The sequence below is a fragment of the Phacochoerus africanus genome, chromosome 2 (genome assembly GCF_016906955.1).
Source record: "Phacochoerus africanus isolate WHEZ1 chromosome 2, ROS_Pafr_v1, whole genome shotgun sequence".
NCBI lineage: Eukaryota > Metazoa > Chordata > Mammalia > Artiodactyla > Suidae > Phacochoerus > Phacochoerus africanus.
The window spans coordinates 110,531,693-110,549,967 of NC_062545.1; the positions used below are offsets into that span (position 1 = coordinate 110,531,693).

The following is an 18,275-nucleotide window of genomic DNA, read 5'->3' on the forward strand; positions in this document are numbered from 1 at the left end:
TCCAACTTTTACATGAGAAAATAAACCAGGGGTTTTTTGTTTGGTTGGTTGAATTGTTTGTTTTTGACCTCATGCACAGGTTCTGGAAGTTCCTGGGCCACAGAAACAGCAATACCAGATCCTTGGCTCACTGAGCCAGGTGGGAGCCCAAGCCTCTGCAGTCAGATTCTTAACGCACTGTCCCACAGCAGGAACTCCTAAACCATGAATGTTTAAGTCACTGTTAGTTTAGGTTTTCTATGCATGTAGGTAAATTGATATACCTTCTCTACTTCAGTGACTCTATCTGTCAAGACAACTACCTACCAACTCATAATCTGGTATTTCAGAGAATCTCAGTGTCTTCTTTTTCAACCCTGGTTATCCAGCAGATTCCTGAGATACAAATTGTATTTTTTACTTCCTAGTACCTGAACCCTCTTCCTATGTTTGATGAACGCCACCTTAAGAGTCTTGCGGAAATCAAATCCTACCTCCTGCTATGGAAGCTAAAAAGGCCAGATCTTGCTTTCTCAACCCCCCTTGCAGCCAGGACTCAGGTACATGGCATGGGTACTGCCCATGTGAAGCAGGAGTTAGGGATGCAAAGAAGCTGGAACAATGCCAAATTCTCTCTGGTGGTAAAAAGCATCATTGGGAGGGCAGGGGCAGCATTAACAGCACCCAGCACTCAACTCAAGTAGTGCTGGCAGTGGGAACTTTGGTGTCGCACTGGGCAGCAGTCCTAATGAGACATCCTTAGGGGGTGCTTAGACTCCAAACCTGAGTTTCTACCCATCCAGTAATGGGTGAAAATGAACAGACATTCCTTTTCTGCCTAAGATGGCCAGAGGCAATTTCTGCAATTTGTAACTAAACCCTAAATGACACTAATGCATCTATAATTCTTATTCTTCCTTAACTTTTGTGCACATGTATTTTTTCCTCCTCATTTCACTGCTATTCCCTCTAACCAATTACTGTGACACATCCTTAAAAGCCGGCATGTTCCAGCTCTTCCTACATGCTGCTACCGAACTCTTAAAACACCAATGCTAGTGCTAACATTCTATCCCTGCTCCAATGTCTGCTCTAATATTCCCTCATATTTTGGCATGCTGTGCACTCCATACCACACACTGTCCTAACATGGTCTATCCTATTCTCCCTCAGCCACCTAGGCAGAACAGTGCCAGATAGTTACATGGCTTTTCAGGATGTGTGGGGATGGAGTGTGCGAGAGCAGGGATGGGCAGGCAGGGAAAACATGACATTAAAATATATACAGATAGGAATTCCTGTTGTGGCTCAGCAGTAACGAACCTGACTAGTACCCATGAGGACGCAGGTTCAATCCTTGGCCTCACTCAGTGGGTTAAGGATCTGGTGTTCTGTGAGCTGTGGTGTAGGTCACAGACGTGGCTCGGATCTCATGTTGCTGTGGCTGTGGTCTAGGCCAGCGGCTACAGCTCCGATTCAACCCCTAGCCTGGGAACTTCCATATACTGCAGGTGCAGCCCTAAAAAGACAAGAAAAAAAAATATATATGTAAATGTGCATATATATGCACACACAGATGGAGTTCCACTGTGGCACAAAAGGATCAGCAGCATCTCCACAACATCAGGACGCAGGTTTGATCCCTGGACTGGCACAGTGGTTTAAAGGATCTGGCAATGCCACAGCTGTGGCATAGGTTACAGCTGTGGCTCGGATCTGATCCCTGGCTCAGGATCTCCATATGCCATGGGGCAGCCAAAAAAATAAAAAATAATAATGTATTAATTATTAATCTATTACACATGAATAAATGATAAATCCTAGCCCTAGTTCAGTAATGTTAGAGATGTTCCTTACAATCATGATACTATGATACATCTTCTGAACCCAAAAGAGAACATGCTGCATTGAATTTGAATACATATTGGTTTGCTTCTCAATAATCACTTGTCATTTTTTTCGTCTTCCATATTAACTAAAAATTGACTGCCCCATAACTAACTGGGTAACTAAAAATTAATATAATTATCCCAGACAGGTTTACCTAACCCTCTAAGACAAATCAATTCACAAAGACTGATGATATTCATGCTCGTCTACCCCTAAAACTGTATTTCATAAACAGATGTCGATTTTAGACTGTCTAAATTCACAGACTCAGTAAGCAGAGTGCTAAATTTATCCAGCCTACTAGGTAGGTAAATAGAAATAAAAGAATTCCAACAATTAAGACTGCCAGCTAGATACTTCAACACAATGTAGTTTTAAAAAATGCAAGTGCCTGTTAACTCAAATAATGCAATGGAAATCATTAGTAAGAGTCATCTGTTCTACAGCTCAAAGCCAGAAAGAACATATTCTTAGACTCACACGTTGTTGTCCCCCTGGCTCCTGGTGTGGTATGTTCGCCTCCCTGCTGTCTTCCCATTCCTTAACTCCACAGCGGGTAGTTCTTTGAAATAACAGCAAAACTGCTCAATGTTACTATTTTAAAAGGAAGGGAAGAAAATTATTATTTTTTAAAATGTACTAAGACTGCAAAGAAACTACTATGAGACCTACATATAGATTTTGGAAATGTGTGATCTTCCAATTTCTCATTAAAATTGTACTCAATACACTGTATTTCCTCATCATGCTTCCTCATTTAGTCCATGAAGAACAACATAAGCAGATGACTTTGCAAAAATAAACAAAGAACTTAAAGCAAAAATCTCTTTTCAAAAAATCCTTAATTCCCCCTTTCATCTGTAGATTATCATTTCTTTCTTTTCAGGATATTTGTTCCCAAGTGTTCAATTATTTCCTCAAATAAAAGGAAACCATGAAACCAACCATATTGTTTAAATACATTCTACAGATTAACAAGAAGAATTCAGTAGTGACTAGAATTTCATCTCTGAGCAAGGAAGAGTCAGTGTCTTTAAGGAGAGATAAGACATGGCTTCTCCTTATTAGCAAGTTGGACTTGATAAAATATTTTATTCTGATCTTTGATGCCACATTAAAATCCTTTAACACAACTTTCAAAATAATTTCTTCTGTGTAACTTAGGTCAGCCTTGTTGTCTATTTTATTTTTAGTGCTCATCTTAAATTTTGAAGATCCTATAAACATCTGATCTTCTAACCATACTTAGGACCCAACTAATGGCTGAATTAAGTTCTCTGAACAAGGTTCTTTATAAACCAGAGGTCTGTAAACTTTGGCCCACAGGACAAATCCGGCCCTGGGCCAGTGAGATTTTACTTTTTTTTTAAAAAACTCAATGAATTTTATTACATTTATAGTTGTACAACAATCATCACAACCCAATTTTATGAGCTTTGACATTTTTCAAATGAATTTTATATTTCCAAAGAGTTGTTTAAAAGGGAGGAGGGTGTTGAAGGGAGGAGGACATGTAAGAGAGACTGGATGTGGCATGCAAAAATGAAAGATATTTATTTAATCTAGCCTTTTACAGAAAGTCGCTGGCCTGTCCTCAAGCCTATTCAGGAAGCAACAGGAATTAAGAATAACAGCTAATAGTTATTTACTGCAAAGCACTGTTCTAAGCACTTCATATAAATTATACAATATATCCCCAACTACCCCATGAGGTAGATTATTATCACCAATTTCACTAATGAGAAAAAGGCACAAGGAATTGAGGTAACCTGCCCAAGTCATTAGACTAGAGTTAGCGGCAGAGACAGGATCTGAATCCAGAGCCTGTGCTCTTAACTATTTCAATAGAAATTAATGTCAGTTACTCCAGCTCTAACTGTAATATTACCTGAGTGACTGAAGGATGGCATTCATGAAACACGTGTTCCCCAAATTTCGAAGACCTGTGGCACAAATGGCAGTGGTACTTCCCTGTAAAATGGAACAAGAAGCAGCCATCAGTAATGCCAAGAGAAGGCCAACTCCTGCAAACATCAAAGCAAAGCAAAGGTCTATATTTGACCTTCAGCATCAAGCAAGTTTGGAATTGTTCCTTTTCTGTACAACGAATATTTCCAATTCTCCATCTGTTTAAGTGTCTAGATGTTTTTAGAAAGATGCTTCTGATCCTAGGATTGTTCTAAATGGGAGTATCTTATGAAAGCTTATGAGGAAATCAGCATTAATAAGTACTGTGGAGTACACAGTGCATAAACCAGGAATATCCTTAAAAGAAGTAAGTTTAAGACTTAATGCCTTTATAAGACTCTATTAAAGCTACTACAAAGTGGAAAAATATAAACATATGTGTCTCAAGTACTTATGTCCCTCAACTTTTAACTCTAAGCCATTCAAGTGACCAATACATGTTTTCTTAACAATGGAATATCAATCCGAAAAAAATGACCTGAATTTCCCTTAAAGACTAAGGCTTAGTGTTCGGATTAGCTGTACAAATGCACCATGACGTCTGACTACTGCACTTGGTCAGTGAATCTACCAATCCAACCCAAATCATCGCCTTAGCTCTTTCTTCCACAAAACTGTAAGTTATTTAATTAAGCGCATGTCTAAACACAGCTAGCATGGCAGCAGAGAGGGAGAAGCAGGGCAAAGTAACTGGTGTATTTAAAAATATTTAGTGATCTTTAAACTTTGTTACTCCATTAATGGTTCACACATCTGCCTAAGAGAGAGAAACCAGAATAAGGAAGCATATTCTCTTATGATGATATTGCATTAATGAAGTCCTAAGAAATAAAACTTACCGAAACATCAGACTCGTAGAATTTGCACTAGGGACCTTTAACAGAAGGAACCAAGGATCCCTGGGATCCTACAGAAACGGAGTAACAAGGTACCTGAGTAGGTGTTAAGAACAAATGCCTGCTAAGGCAGAAGTCCTGACAGAAGGAAGGCACTGGATAGACGGACTTGCTGGGGTATTTAGTCACATCAAGAAACCTTAGTACAAGTGGCAAACATTTTGTAAAATAATCCAAATCCAAGGCACACATTTATGAAAGTTTATAAGGGACAACATTAATGTTAGAGTTGTAATCAGTGACTAGATCTCAACCAATTCTGATATTTGAATAAAGTTTAATTACTTACATTTACTTTTAATAACTTGCTGTTTAGTGATGAGTTTTCCAAAAGTTTTCTTTTCCTATGCCTGTCAGCTGTGAAAGCTGAGCTATTAAAACACAAACATACAGTCAAAAAAACATGAATGCATACATACTGCCCAGCAGGGTAAAGAATAAACGTGGCCATCCTAAGCATCTAGGACATGGAGCACCACCTGGCTGCTTACTCAGGCCAGAAAGTAATTTGTTAGGCCCACAGTGGCCCCCAAGTATTTCAAGTAACTGAGGAATCCAACTTCCCTTGGAAATCCCCACTGCCCCTCCAGCAGGGTGGGACTGGAAGCTGCCACCACCAGGCCCTTCCCAGAAAAATTGGCCAGGTAAACGTGGTCTGTGACACTGTCCCTCTCCACCACCACTCTTACCTACCTAATCACTGGTGAAGCTTTAAACATGACAACACCCATTCCTCATAACAAAAAGGAAACCCTGGTCTGACATAATTATTCTGAGATGAAACATTGTCTCAAATACCTGGCTACTTCTTTCTTAATTCTGATAAAGGTATCATCTTTTTTCTCTATGATATAATCTGAGTTTGTGCAAGGATAAATAAATTACAGGCATAAAGGCATATATCAATTCATTTGATTCAGCTCCGTCCCAAAGCACATTATAAAACAAATCATAATTATCACATAAATTCTGAATTTAAATTATTTAAATTTTTCTTGATGAAAGAGATATTTTGAAGTTCATCAGAAACTAATTCCTATCTACAAAGGGTCACTTTAAGATTATCATGTATCAGGAGAACTAAAGAAAGTAAAAGTTACTATTAAACAACACAGACTTTTAACTCTTCCCCATTTCCAAAAATACTGGGCTAATTAAAAGTAAGTATATAATTATTTTTCTTTCCAGGATTTCCACACGAACTGTTTTCTTTAGAGTATCAGATTAGTTACAGATTCAAATCTGAAAATATTCTTAGGAAACATATCTTCAGGATTGTGTGCATGTCCCTCTCAGTGTGCTGGCAACTACAAGGTAAGAAGGGATCAATCCCATTTGTATTATGATGGTTAAGTTATTCCTTCACAAATTCTGTTAAGTAAAGAAGTTGAGTCACAAGCACAGTAAATATACTACTTAGTGTCAATCCTCAGAGTTAATTTAGTTTTAAACTATATAAATAAAGCCTTTAGCTTTTAAAAATAGAAGCCATCAAATTTTATCATCAGTGATTCTGGAAATGGCAGAATACTTTAGATCCATGCTATTTAATACGGTAGCCACTCACCACATGTGGCTACATAAATTTAAATTAAATAAACTTAAATTCCTGAATGTCCTGTTTTCTCTTTGGCTTCTTTGTCATTGAGATGATAAGTCTTTTCTTAGAGAAAACTATGAAGGGCAGGAAAAATAACTTGGTAGCTACCCACTTCTACCACATAGAATCAAGTCAGTAAGATCTTTACAATGACATCACCACATCAAAGAGTGATATTACATAAATTACTGCAGGAATCTCCTACTTCACAGTTAACTGTGACAATTTCAGACAAAATTCAGTATTTTGGATCATGTATCTGTACCTGTGTCTCTAACCCTAGATGGGGCTCCTGATGCTTTGTTCAAATTAAAAGAAGGGAAGAGAAAAAAGAGAAGAACCACAAGAGGACAATCCAAAAAGTACTTATACTCTAGGAGTTCTAATTAGTTTAGATTTTAAAGAAATCCATTCTTCTTCCCTTATCAGCTTATAACCCATTTAGTCAGAGACATGCAAGGAGACTTTGGTTAACCAAAGAGAGACAGTGTTTCACTCCAAGAACTTACGTTATTCCCTCTCAGAACACAATTTTAAAATATTCTAATTGGCTTTACATGTAGGTTTTCTAAGGGACTCCCATTTTTTGCATGTTCTCACAATATCTTTTACACATCAACCATCGAAATAAATCAGATGGCACCTGATGATTACTGGTGATATGCACAAATGTCACCTGAGTCAGCAATCATTCCAAGGCCATGCTTCTATCCACTGAAGTTTCAAAGATACTACTACTGGGGTTTCTGTTTACTGCTTGAATTTTGGCTCCAGTGAGTTTTATCTGACTAACCTATTTGGCTACAGCAAAAAAAAAAAAAAAAAAAATCTATTCACATATGTAGTTCAATTTCTTTATGACAAAGCATTTCATAGCCTCTTATGCTTTACTGACAATACACTCCCCCTCAAAAAAAAAAAAAAAAAAAGAAACTAGGATATTATGCTATTGCAGATGCAAAGCAAACGATAATATAATGAAACTTAATTTCCCTTAAAAAATGAGACATACATTTCAGAGCTTCTAAGAAGACTTTATAACACATTTGATAAGGTTTTCTAATAGCAAAGGAAACTTGATAATGATTTTGTATTATTTTCTTCTCTTCCCTTGCAGATAAACTGAGTAGCTTATAAGTTGGTAGGTAATAACTAAAAAACAGGCTCTGGAGCCCTTGGATGTGGTTTAAGATAAATATTAAATGAAACAAATGCTAAGCTATAATAAAAACCTATTGACATTTTCAAATACCCAAATCCAAACTTTATTTTGTTCACAGTTCGATGACACTAAAAACATGATGAAGTTGTAGAACTCATAAACAAAAATCCACTCAGAAACTGTAAAAGGCCCCTCAACCCCATTCCATCCCCTTTCCCAAGGCCTACTACTTACTTTTCCAAGTTCTGTAAGTGTTCTCTGACTTTCTGTACCAGTCCCAGCTTGGTGTCATTAACCACAAAATCATCACAGCGATAACTGCAAGGAAAATATTAATCAATGTGTGTAAAGAGCTTGAGGAAACCACAGTAATGAAATCACTAAAAGGCCTGGCTGCTGCCAAGATGATCACATGGCTCTGCAGGCAGTTACTGTCGGTGGTGAGTTTAAAGAGGACTTGGAATTCACAATGGAATGTTTTTTAAGAGCCTTTTTTAAAAAGCCACGTAGGCAATGAACATTAGCTTCTTTTCATATTTTTACTCAAAGGCTCTTCAATTCCTCTTTCAAAAATGAAATAAGCTGCTACACGTGTGATATTCTTTGTAGTGGTGCATAATACATGGAAAATGAAATACAAAGCACCAATTCGATTGATGTTGTATAAAGCCTAAAGCTTTAACATGATACTTCCCAATTCAAATTAATGGGGAGTTTGGGGGTGGGGGTGGGGGGCTAAGGAGAGATTTAAGTGAAAAGAGGGAAAAGGTAATTAGCCTCTAGGGATATTTGAATAAAAAATTAAAAGCTATACATTTTACACAACTTAATTCAAATGAATTGAATTCAGATGGTTGAGAAGAATGAATCTTTTCATTCAGAGGTGTTAGGAAACAAAATTATAAAACAGTGGCTACATCATTCCGGAAACAGATAAAATGATTTGAAGACCTTTAAGGTGTTCTTTAAAACTGATATTGTAGTGTGTATGTGTGTGTGCGTGTTTTAGCAAGTCAAAAAGCAAATAATATAATGAATCACACATAATAAACTTTTAACTTGTACATTAGCAATCAGTTTTTTTTTCCTGGCATAAAGCCAATTTTAACAAAGACAACATACACACTAGTACCAACATATTTTTTTTGAACTGCAGCTTTGTGTAAAACTACTTATTATAAGTACCAAAGAATAATGACAATAAGACTACCATTCTGAGCAAACAAAACTTTGAATGCATAGCAATTAAGTAAAAATTAGGTCACCTCTGGCAGAATCCAAAAAATATTTCTTACAAATGTGAAACCAATCTATTAAAAAACTGAAAAGAAGATGAAGAAAAGTAGTTAAAAAAAAAAAAAGATTACACAGAAAAAGCATGGCTTGTCTTTTATTCACAGGGGTCAAAATATAAGTGGGTGCTTTTGAAAACTTTAAAAAAAATATATGTAATATTTAACACGCCCCTCCCCATTAACTGACCACCTATGCTATCAATCCAGAGTTCTCCAAGTTCCCATGGTCAATCCCTAACATTTCTATAAATAGCAAAAGCTACCTTTTTTTTTTTTTTTTGTCTTTTTCGGGCCGCGCCCTCGGCATAATGGAAGTTCCCAGGCTAGGGGTCTAATCAGAGCTACAGCTGCTGGCCTACACCACAGCTCATGGCAACGCTGGGTCCTTAACCCACTGAGCAAAGCCAGGGATTGGACCCACAACCTCATGGTTCCTAGTCAGATTCATTTCCGCTTCGCCACAATGGGAACTTCAGCAAAAGCTACCTTTACATCTTAGACTGTTTCCCTATCATCAAAGTTAGACAAGCAAGTTTCTATCAAGACAGACAAGGACCATGTATGACATCAAAAATGTGGATTTATTGGAATTATTTCCCTTATTTGTTCCACTGCACATTAACATATTGAAAATATTTGTGCTCTAAAGTAGACTGTATCATGGATGCAGTTTTTAAAATTGTTCAGTATGCATGTGCAAATGCTATGACTCATCACCAGTTTATGGACCTGTTAAAAGAAACAGAAAATAATGAACTGAATGACTATATATTCTTTGCCAATGTTCACTGCTTGAGTCATGGAAGAATTTTACAAAGGTTTACTGTACATTAACTCTAAGTCAAGATTTTCTTGAAAGAGAAGGAACCTTTAATACTCAATAAAGAGAAAACATCACATTGTGATTTATTTTTCACCTGTATCACACTGCACATGAATGAGCTAAATTTAAAGATCCAAGGAGAGAGAAGACTTTTTTGTGACCTATACAGACAGGTATGCAAATTTATGTTAAATTTAAACTTTTCATAATACAAATCAAAAATGATTTTATACATTTCAACGTATAGAACAAATATGCATAAGATTTTAACTACAATAGCATATTATAAGTTGGGGTGCCAAATCTAAAAGAAAATTCAAAGAATGCTTTGTTGATATGGATAAATTTAGAACTGATTTTCAGTTTACATAATGGCCTTTTGAATTTGATGTTGATAATACTGAGTTGTTAAAAGAGTTAGTGGATTTTATTTAAGTTAGGTACAGTTTTGAAACTGATGTGCTTTTACTTCAGAGTCAAATCAATTATTCTAAAAAGGTGAGTCAGTTTTGTCAATATAGATGCCAGTATTAAAGAAAATGGGTTTTTTGGTACTTTATTCATTTATTGGAAAAATGTTAACAGTGTTTGGAACCTACGTGTTTAACTACAACTTTTATGACTACAGGTCAAGCACTTCCAATGAAAAGTTAGCATTTTTTTTTTTTAATGCTTTTTAGGGCCGCACCTGTGGCATATGGAGGTTACCAGGCTAGGGGTCTAATCCGAGCTACAGCTGCTGGCCTAAACCACAGTCACAGCAATGCCAGATCTGAGCCGCATCTGCAACCTACACCATAGCTCACAACAACGCCAAATCCTTAACCCACTGAGCAAGGCCAGGGATCGAACCCACAACCTCATGGTTCCTAGTCAGATTTGTTTCCACTGGACCTTGATGGGAATGCCGAAAAGTTAGCATCTTAATGGAGATGTGCTATACATATAAAATATATATTAGATTTTGGAGGTTTCATATGAAAAAAATGTGGAAACTATTAGTAATGTGATATGCATTACCATGTTGACATGATAATATTTTGGAAAACCGAGTTGAATAAGATACACAATTAAGGAGTTCCTGCTGTGGCACAACAGGATTGGAGGCATCTTGGGAGCACTGGGATGCTGGTTCCATCCCTGGCCCAGCACAGTAGGTTAAGGATCTGGTGTTGCTGTCTCTGCAGCTTAAGCTACAACTGAGGCTCAGATTTGATCCCTAGCCCAGGAACTCCATAGGCCATGGGATGGCCACAAAAAAAAAAAAAAAAAAAAATTATACAATTAAAATTAACTTGTTTCTCTTTGCATTTTTAATGTCACTACTAGAAAATTTACTATTACTTAACGTGATAAATTATTTCTGCTGGACAGCCTTGCTAGTCTAAAGAATATCTAAGACACTAGCTGCTCTTCTGCCCTATAATACTACCCAATATCATAAAGAGGTAACAAATATAACTTTACTGAACTACATGAATGAACTAAATTTAAAGGAATCAGTTTTATTGGCTGGATTTGTTTTCACTGGCTTAAAGCATTTTAAGTTTTCACAATTGTCCTGCATTTTTCAAGAGTCAATTTTAGGTCTTCTTAAAGTCATTATCAAGGACAATTCTAAGATTCTAACTTTTGTACTGTGTGAATTTACCACACCGTGCAAGTGTTCCTTGATGATGATAAAAGGAAAGCACCTGCTTTCACAGGACAAAACTTCCAGGAGTGTCTGGCATGTGGCAGAGGATCAATCAATGTCAGCTTCCTTCCACTGTGTAATCAGGGCTGCCTCACAGCACACCCTTCTCTAGCTGCCCCCATTCCCCTGTTTTGATTTCTTCTTCCTCTCTGGCCCAGAGGCCAAAAGAAAATAAGTAACAAAGGTAGGAAATAAATAAGAATTTAAATGTTGTCTGCTTGCCATAATCTTTAACTGAGACACTGATTCAAACTGGAAACTATCCCACTAATACTGGGATAAAAAAAAAGTCCCAAGGCAAACAGAAGGATTTAAAGTAAACAAGCTCAGCAGAAATGAATCTGACTGGCATCCATGAGGACAAAGGTTCGAGCCCTGGCCTCACTCAGTGGGTTAAGGATCTAGCATTGTCATAAGCTGTGGTGTAGGTCGAAGACGAGGCTCAGATCCTGCATTGCTGTAGCTGTGGTGAGGGCCAGTGGCTACAGCTCCAATTAGAACCCTAGCCTGGGAACCTCCATATGCCATGGGTGTGGCCCTAAAAAGATTAAAAAATAATAATAATAAACAAGTTATAAAATCTCTTCCTGGTTTACAATTGTGTTGAAACTATCAGGTCAGAATTATGCTTATCTCTGTTAACACCTGAAAAAAAATTTAGCCATGATTCTTAGTTTTCACTTCAAGGAGATTTTACATCAAAATAAGAATTACAAAAAAGTACATTACTTGTAGGTCATGTTGCAAAGTTTCTAGATTGGTCCCCTGAAACTTGGAATGCATTTCCAATTGTGAAATCAATATGGTTATAAAATATGGTTAAATGTCATAGGGTGAAAATACACCTGCTTCACAAAATGTAACTGAAATAATATTATAAAAAGTTTTTACTCCTCTTTTTCTTATTCCTACTGAGAAACTGGAGCAGAGGTCTAGGTTTCAGCATCCCTTCACACAAACGGGACTTCATGTGTTTAACAAACACAAGTCAGGAACTACCTACACTGTACCACCAACTTTTAGGCTATTAAATTAATACTTAAGCAAGTGGTTTGGTTTGGTTTGGTCTGGTTTTTTTGGCTATGCCCATGGCATGTGGAAGATCCCAGGCCAGAGACTGAACCCATGCCACAGTAGTGGCAGCGACCCAAGCTGTTACAGTGACGACACTAGATCCTTAACCAGCTGTATCACAGAACTCTTAAACAGGTTTTAATTTAGTGATTTTAGATGATTCTTCAAGTAAAGATGGGATTTACCTCTAAAAGACTACTTGTCAGATAAGAAAAACATTTACTTCTGTATTTACTAAAAAAGAAAGCACTGTTAAAGAAAAATTGCAAAAAAAAAAAAAAAAGGAGTTCCCATCATGGCTCTCAGTGGAAATGAATCTGACTAGCATCCATGAGGACTCAGGTCCAATCCCTGGGCATTGCCCTGAGCTGTGGTGTTGCTGTGGTTGCGGTGGAGATGAGCCACTACTGCTCCAATTCGACCCCTAGCCTGGAAACCTCCATATGCCACAGGGGTAACCCTAAAAAAAGACCAAAAAAAAAAAAAAAAAAGAAAGAAAGAAAGAAAGGAAAAGAAAATTTGGAGTTCCCCTCAAGGCTTAGCAGAAACAAATCTGACCAGTATCCATGAGGATGCAGGTTCGATCCCTGGCCTTGCTCAGTAGGTTAAGGATCTGGCATTACCGTGAGCTGTGGTGTAGGTCACAGATGGGGCTCAGATGTGGCACTGCTGTGGCTGTGGCAAGGGCCAGCAGATGTAGCTCCAGTTGGACCCCTAGCCTGGGAACCCCTTTGTGCCAAGGGTACGGCCATAAAAAGACCAAAAAGAAAAAAAAAGCAAAGAAAATTTAAGTGAACTGAACACAAAAGACAAAAAAGTAATACTCAGAAATCATATTAGGCAACATATTAGATATGTTAGATAAGGAATCAGAAACAAAAAAGGCAAGGAAGGAGAAGGATTGGTATTTTTCTCCACTTCTAACACCTTGAGATGAACTACACTATCATCTTGGCTATGCAAAAACTAGTCTCAAACCAAATTCCCTGAGTCAAATATAATGCTAAAAGAGTTTTAAAGTGCTTTAAGCCAATAGTTAATAAGCTAATTAAATGCAGAGAAGGGTATTATGTGTATATGCTATTAAAAGCAAAAGATAAACAATTAATTTACTACATTGCACTAAAGGGTAGCAGGTAAACAGGTAGCAGGTAAATGTTCCTAAGAAACACAAGTTTTATACATACTAGTATATAATTAGTAAAAAATGGATAAAATCACTTATTTCAAAACCTGCTTATTCTAATAGCAAAACTGTTCAATTTCTTCATTACATTGATTACATATTTTTAAATTTAGGGTGGTTTTTCTGGCCACACTCATGACATATGAAAGTTTCCAGGCCAGAAATCAAATCCCTGTACCTGGTCAGGGACTGAATCCATCCCTCAGCATCAGTCTGAGCCACCGCAGAAACAATGCTGGATCTTTAAACCGCTGTGCCACAGTGGGAACTCCTAGATTTTGATTCTTTTCTAATTTCTAGCATCTAATTATGCCTAATCCTATTTAATTTTCTTTCTATAATCTCCCCTAAACTCACCTTTTCCCTTCTCCATTTCAACTAATATTTTATTCTATATCTTGGTTATTCTCCATGGTGTGATATCTTCCCCCACCCCAATAGAGTAGCTTTCAAATCCACAGATATCTGTAGCTAAATTAAGCTATAGTATTTGATGGTCCCTGCAATGTCGACTTTACTTAAATTTTCTTCTCTCTCACCTTTCCCTCCCAATCTTTCCTTTCACTTCGCTGTTACCTGCTTTATGTTTAGATTTAAGCTTTCATCACATACACTACCAACTCCCTTACGATCTTTCAATATTCTCTATGTAGCACAATTCACTTGTTCAATGGCAAAAAAAAATTATCCCTTTCTTGGTCATCCCCACCTGTACTTTCTTTCCCCGTTCTCCAAAAATAAACACATTCAGCATAGCTCAATCACTTTCCTGTCCTAATTTAATACGGGTTTACTTCCTTTAAAAATTCTAATTTTAGAAACACTTGTTTCCTTCCTATTTCGCTTTGCACCTCATGCCCCCTCTAATTATAAAAGGCAAAACACCAGTCTACAAAGATGCAACCTTCAAATTATTTTCAGTGGCTTCTAATCAGGTTAAAAAAAAAAACAAACCACAAAACTGAGCATCCACCACCCCAATATATGTACATGTTTGGATTAATTATATACATAATCTAACTTATGTATCTAAGTATGTGTACAGTAAAAAGAAAAAAAGAATGAGCTATAGATGAAATAAAACATTTTAAAATGTCTTGCTTTCGTGATGTCCTCATAACAGAAACTAATGTCTCAAAGTACAATACACACATAGGATGAGCTTTGACATTAGTGATAATGGATTTCATATGATCTCAAACTTTCTGTCCAAACACAGATCTGATTAGTCTGTGTTTTCATTAGATGGCCAATATTTTTACTTTGTGATGTATTTGATGAGCTCAGAGTAGGAATGTATGTCAGCTTGCCTTTTCCTTGTTCACCAGTATTTGTGTTAGTATTATTACTGTTACTATCTTGGAGGATTTTTCTTCTTGTAAAAATATTTTAAAATATGTTATCCATTGGATAAGGGTTGATTTTTGGTAAAGCTAAACAAGTCCATGTAAGTAGGCAGACAAAAACTGTAATATGCTGCACAATGCTAAAAGTGAACAAGGTGGGGACACCACCTGGGAAGCTCTGATGCAGGACACTCCATTGGGAGTTCATGACACATAACCATCTCGTCTACAAAACACTGGCAGTAGGTATATTAAATTATTTACCAAAGTGCTTTTTTTTTTAGATAAAAACTCTTAATAGAAGTTCTGATATTTTCTTGTCATATCTTCAAGCGCATTATTTTAGAGACCACTGGCACTAAAATCTGGGTCCCTAACATATAGCAGGTTTCTCAATTAATATTTATTTATTGAATAAAAGCAACATATCGATCCACTACTCTGGTGTTTTTGAAGCTTGTTCACATTATGTTTGGGGGCCATAATGTTAATTGGACCCTGTCTCTAATAAAAGTTTTCAAAGTGAAAATTTGGGAGGGGAAGGAACTTTTTATAATGCCAAGTTTTTTCCATAAAGGATCTATATTTTCACTTTCTATCTTTCTTTTTCTTTTTTTTTTTTTTTTGTCTTTTGTCTTTTTGTTGTTGTTGTTGTTGTTGCTGCTATTTCTTGGGCCGCTGCTGCAGCATATGGGGGTTCCCAGGCTAGGGGTTGAATCAGAGCTGTAGCCACCGGCCTACGCCAGAGCCGCAGCAACGCGGGATCCGAGCCGCGCCTGCAACCTACACCACAGCTCACGGCAACGCCGGATCGTTAACCCACTGAGCAAGGGCAGGGACCGAACCCGTAACCTCATGGTTCCTAGTCGGATTCGTTAACCACTGCGCCACGACGGGAACTCCCTCTATCTTTCTTTAGTACATTTATTCCTAGTAGTAGTTTATAGTTTTTGTCATTATTTTGAATGTTTGTTTTTGTGTGTTTGGTCATTTCCATTTTTAACTAATGACTGCTCATGAAGAGAAAACTATTAGTTTTTGTATACTTGTATCACCATTTCAAAATTTCTTATTAATTCTACTAGCTTTCTACTAAAGTCCCCTTGAATTTTCTGGGCATCTCATTGCGTAATTTGAAAACAAGTAATTTTTCTTTTCCAATATTTATACTAATTATTTACTTATTCTGCCTTATTTCAATGGCTAGAACCACCAAAACAAAGCTTAGTAATAGTGACAATGTACATGATGATGGTCTTATTTCTGATGTTAATGGAAATGGCTTTAGAATTTCATCAATTTGCATACAATGTTTGCTTTCTTTTGGAGGGGAAGTATCATGTTTTAACAGTTTCCTTTTCTCTTTCTTTTTTTCTTTTTTTTTTTTGCCTTTTGTCCTTTTAGGTCCATACCTGTGGCATATGGAGGTTCCCAGGCTAGGGGTCTAATCAGAGCTATAGCTGCCGGCCTGCGCCACAGCCAAGGCAACACCAGATGCGAGCCGAGTCTTTGACTTACACCACAGCTCACGGCAAGTCCGGATCCTTAACCCACTGAGCGAGGCCAGGGATCAAACCCGTAACCTCATGGTTCCTAGTCAGATTCATTTCTGCTGCGCCATGACAGGAACTCCTTATTTCAATGTTATTAATTTTTTTAATCAGAAATGGTTTATTATAAATGTATTTTTGCTTCTAATGGTACAATAATCTGGGGTTCCCTTGAACAATGAATATGTTAGCAGACTTACAAAATTAACTCAGTAATTGTATAATTTTTCTTTCTGACACATCTTACTGGGTTAGATTTGCCTTAAGGTATACTTATTTACAACTATTTTAATTAATGAAATTGATTTTTTGGAATTTCTATCAGATTTCCGTCTTTAAGGTTTTGAAAGTTCTGTAATATTTACAATACTCTGGGTTAAATTTTAATAGTTCAGGCTGCATGGTCTGATATAGCAGCTACCAGCCACATGTGGCAATTTAAACAAAAACATTCAATTCCTCAGCCCCACCAGCCACTTTTTTTCTTCTCACCAGCCACTTTTAACTGCTAAACTGCTATCATATTGAATGGCACAGATGTCACACCCAAAACAGAAAAACCTCTTCCGTCGCTTTAAATTTCTACTAAAACTTTTCCCATTCCGGCTGTTTGTGCTACTGAAGCTACCCAAATGATAAGGCTCCAGAGCATATTCTTGAACTAAGAAAGTACTCCCAGACCAAACCATTCTTCACCCACATGAAATGAGAAGCAGTCATCATACAAACAAAACTGATTTTTTATGCAACAGTAAAGAAACAAGTCCTTTAATCTACTGGCTACAAAGCAATCTTTATACAGTAAGTTGTGTATAATAAATACTAACACCAAAAAAAAAAAAAAACCCAGACCAAAAAAAGTACCTCTTGAGATGTGGCAATGGCAAATTGATCGCTAAGTTTTAAATTTCTTTTCCTTGTATAATAGAGAATATAATATGATAGAGGAAACTCTGACCTCTGGCTTTGTTATAAACGACAGACATAGATACAGAAAACAAAAAACAAATAAGAAAAAGCTGATATTCTAGTCACTCCATCTATTTCAAAACAAAAAACATTAAGTAGAAAGAACCCTTTCAGAAAAAAAGCTTATTTTTAAGTTCTTTTATTCAATTCTAATGCATTGCCATCAACTAAAGCAATTTTGGAAAATTAGAAAACTACCTACAGAGAAAACCCATTTCCTTTGTTAAAAACAGACAAGTACCACCTTATTAAGAAAGAGCCTTTTGTTTTCAGACCATGTATTAAAAAGTTTCTTTTTAATGAAACTTCAAAATACTGTTTTTAAATTTAAAAAAATTTTCCCATTCTCTAGTCTTTAAAACACTGAAAATTTGTGACCAAAAACTTTAAGAATAGTCAACAAAAGATCCTCTCCTGTTTAATTTTTAATCACAAGTGCCTTTGAAAATGATTCAGTATCACTTTAACCCCACAAATAAAAGCTTTATTTTTATTAGTTCTAATTAAAACTCTACTTTTGGAGTTCTCTTGTGGCTCAGCAGGTTAAGAATCGGCATTGTCACTGTAGCAGCTCAGGTCACTGCTGTGGCGTGGGTTTGATCCCTGCCTCAGGAACTTCCACATGCATGGGTGCAGCCAAAAAATAAAAACTATTTTTATAGGTCCTTAGAATCTAAAATACAAGTCCTTTTTCCATACATATGAATTGATGCAGATTTCATAATATTCCTTTGTATGAAAAGAGGGCTTTAAAACATTACCCTGCCAAGGAAGCAAAAATTGTTGTAATTTAGTTTTAATATTTCTTTCATATTTTGAATTCTTAGAAATTCAGCTACTG

General features: G+C 36.7%; 1 protein-coding gene across 2 annotated transcripts in view; it reads right to left on the reverse strand.

Annotated features, from left to right (window-relative positions):
• USP3 (ubiquitin specific peptidase 3) overlaps positions 1 to 18,275 on the reverse strand; it is a 101,530-nt gene that overhangs the window by 47,035 nt on the left and 36,220 nt on the right. For both annotated transcript variants that reach the window (XM_047766001.1, XM_047766006.1), the window contains 4 exons: positions 7,730 to 7,813; positions 5,023 to 5,104; positions 3,758 to 3,840; positions 2,350 to 2,463 (listed from right to left, as the gene is read on the reverse strand). In XM_047766001.1, the coding sequence (XP_047621957.1) occupies positions 2,350 to 2,463; positions 3,758 to 3,840; positions 5,023 to 5,104; positions 7,730 to 7,813 (363 nt within the window). The remainder of the gene's footprint in view (positions 1 to 2,349; positions 2,464 to 3,757; positions 3,841 to 5,022; positions 5,105 to 7,729; positions 7,814 to 18,275) is intronic.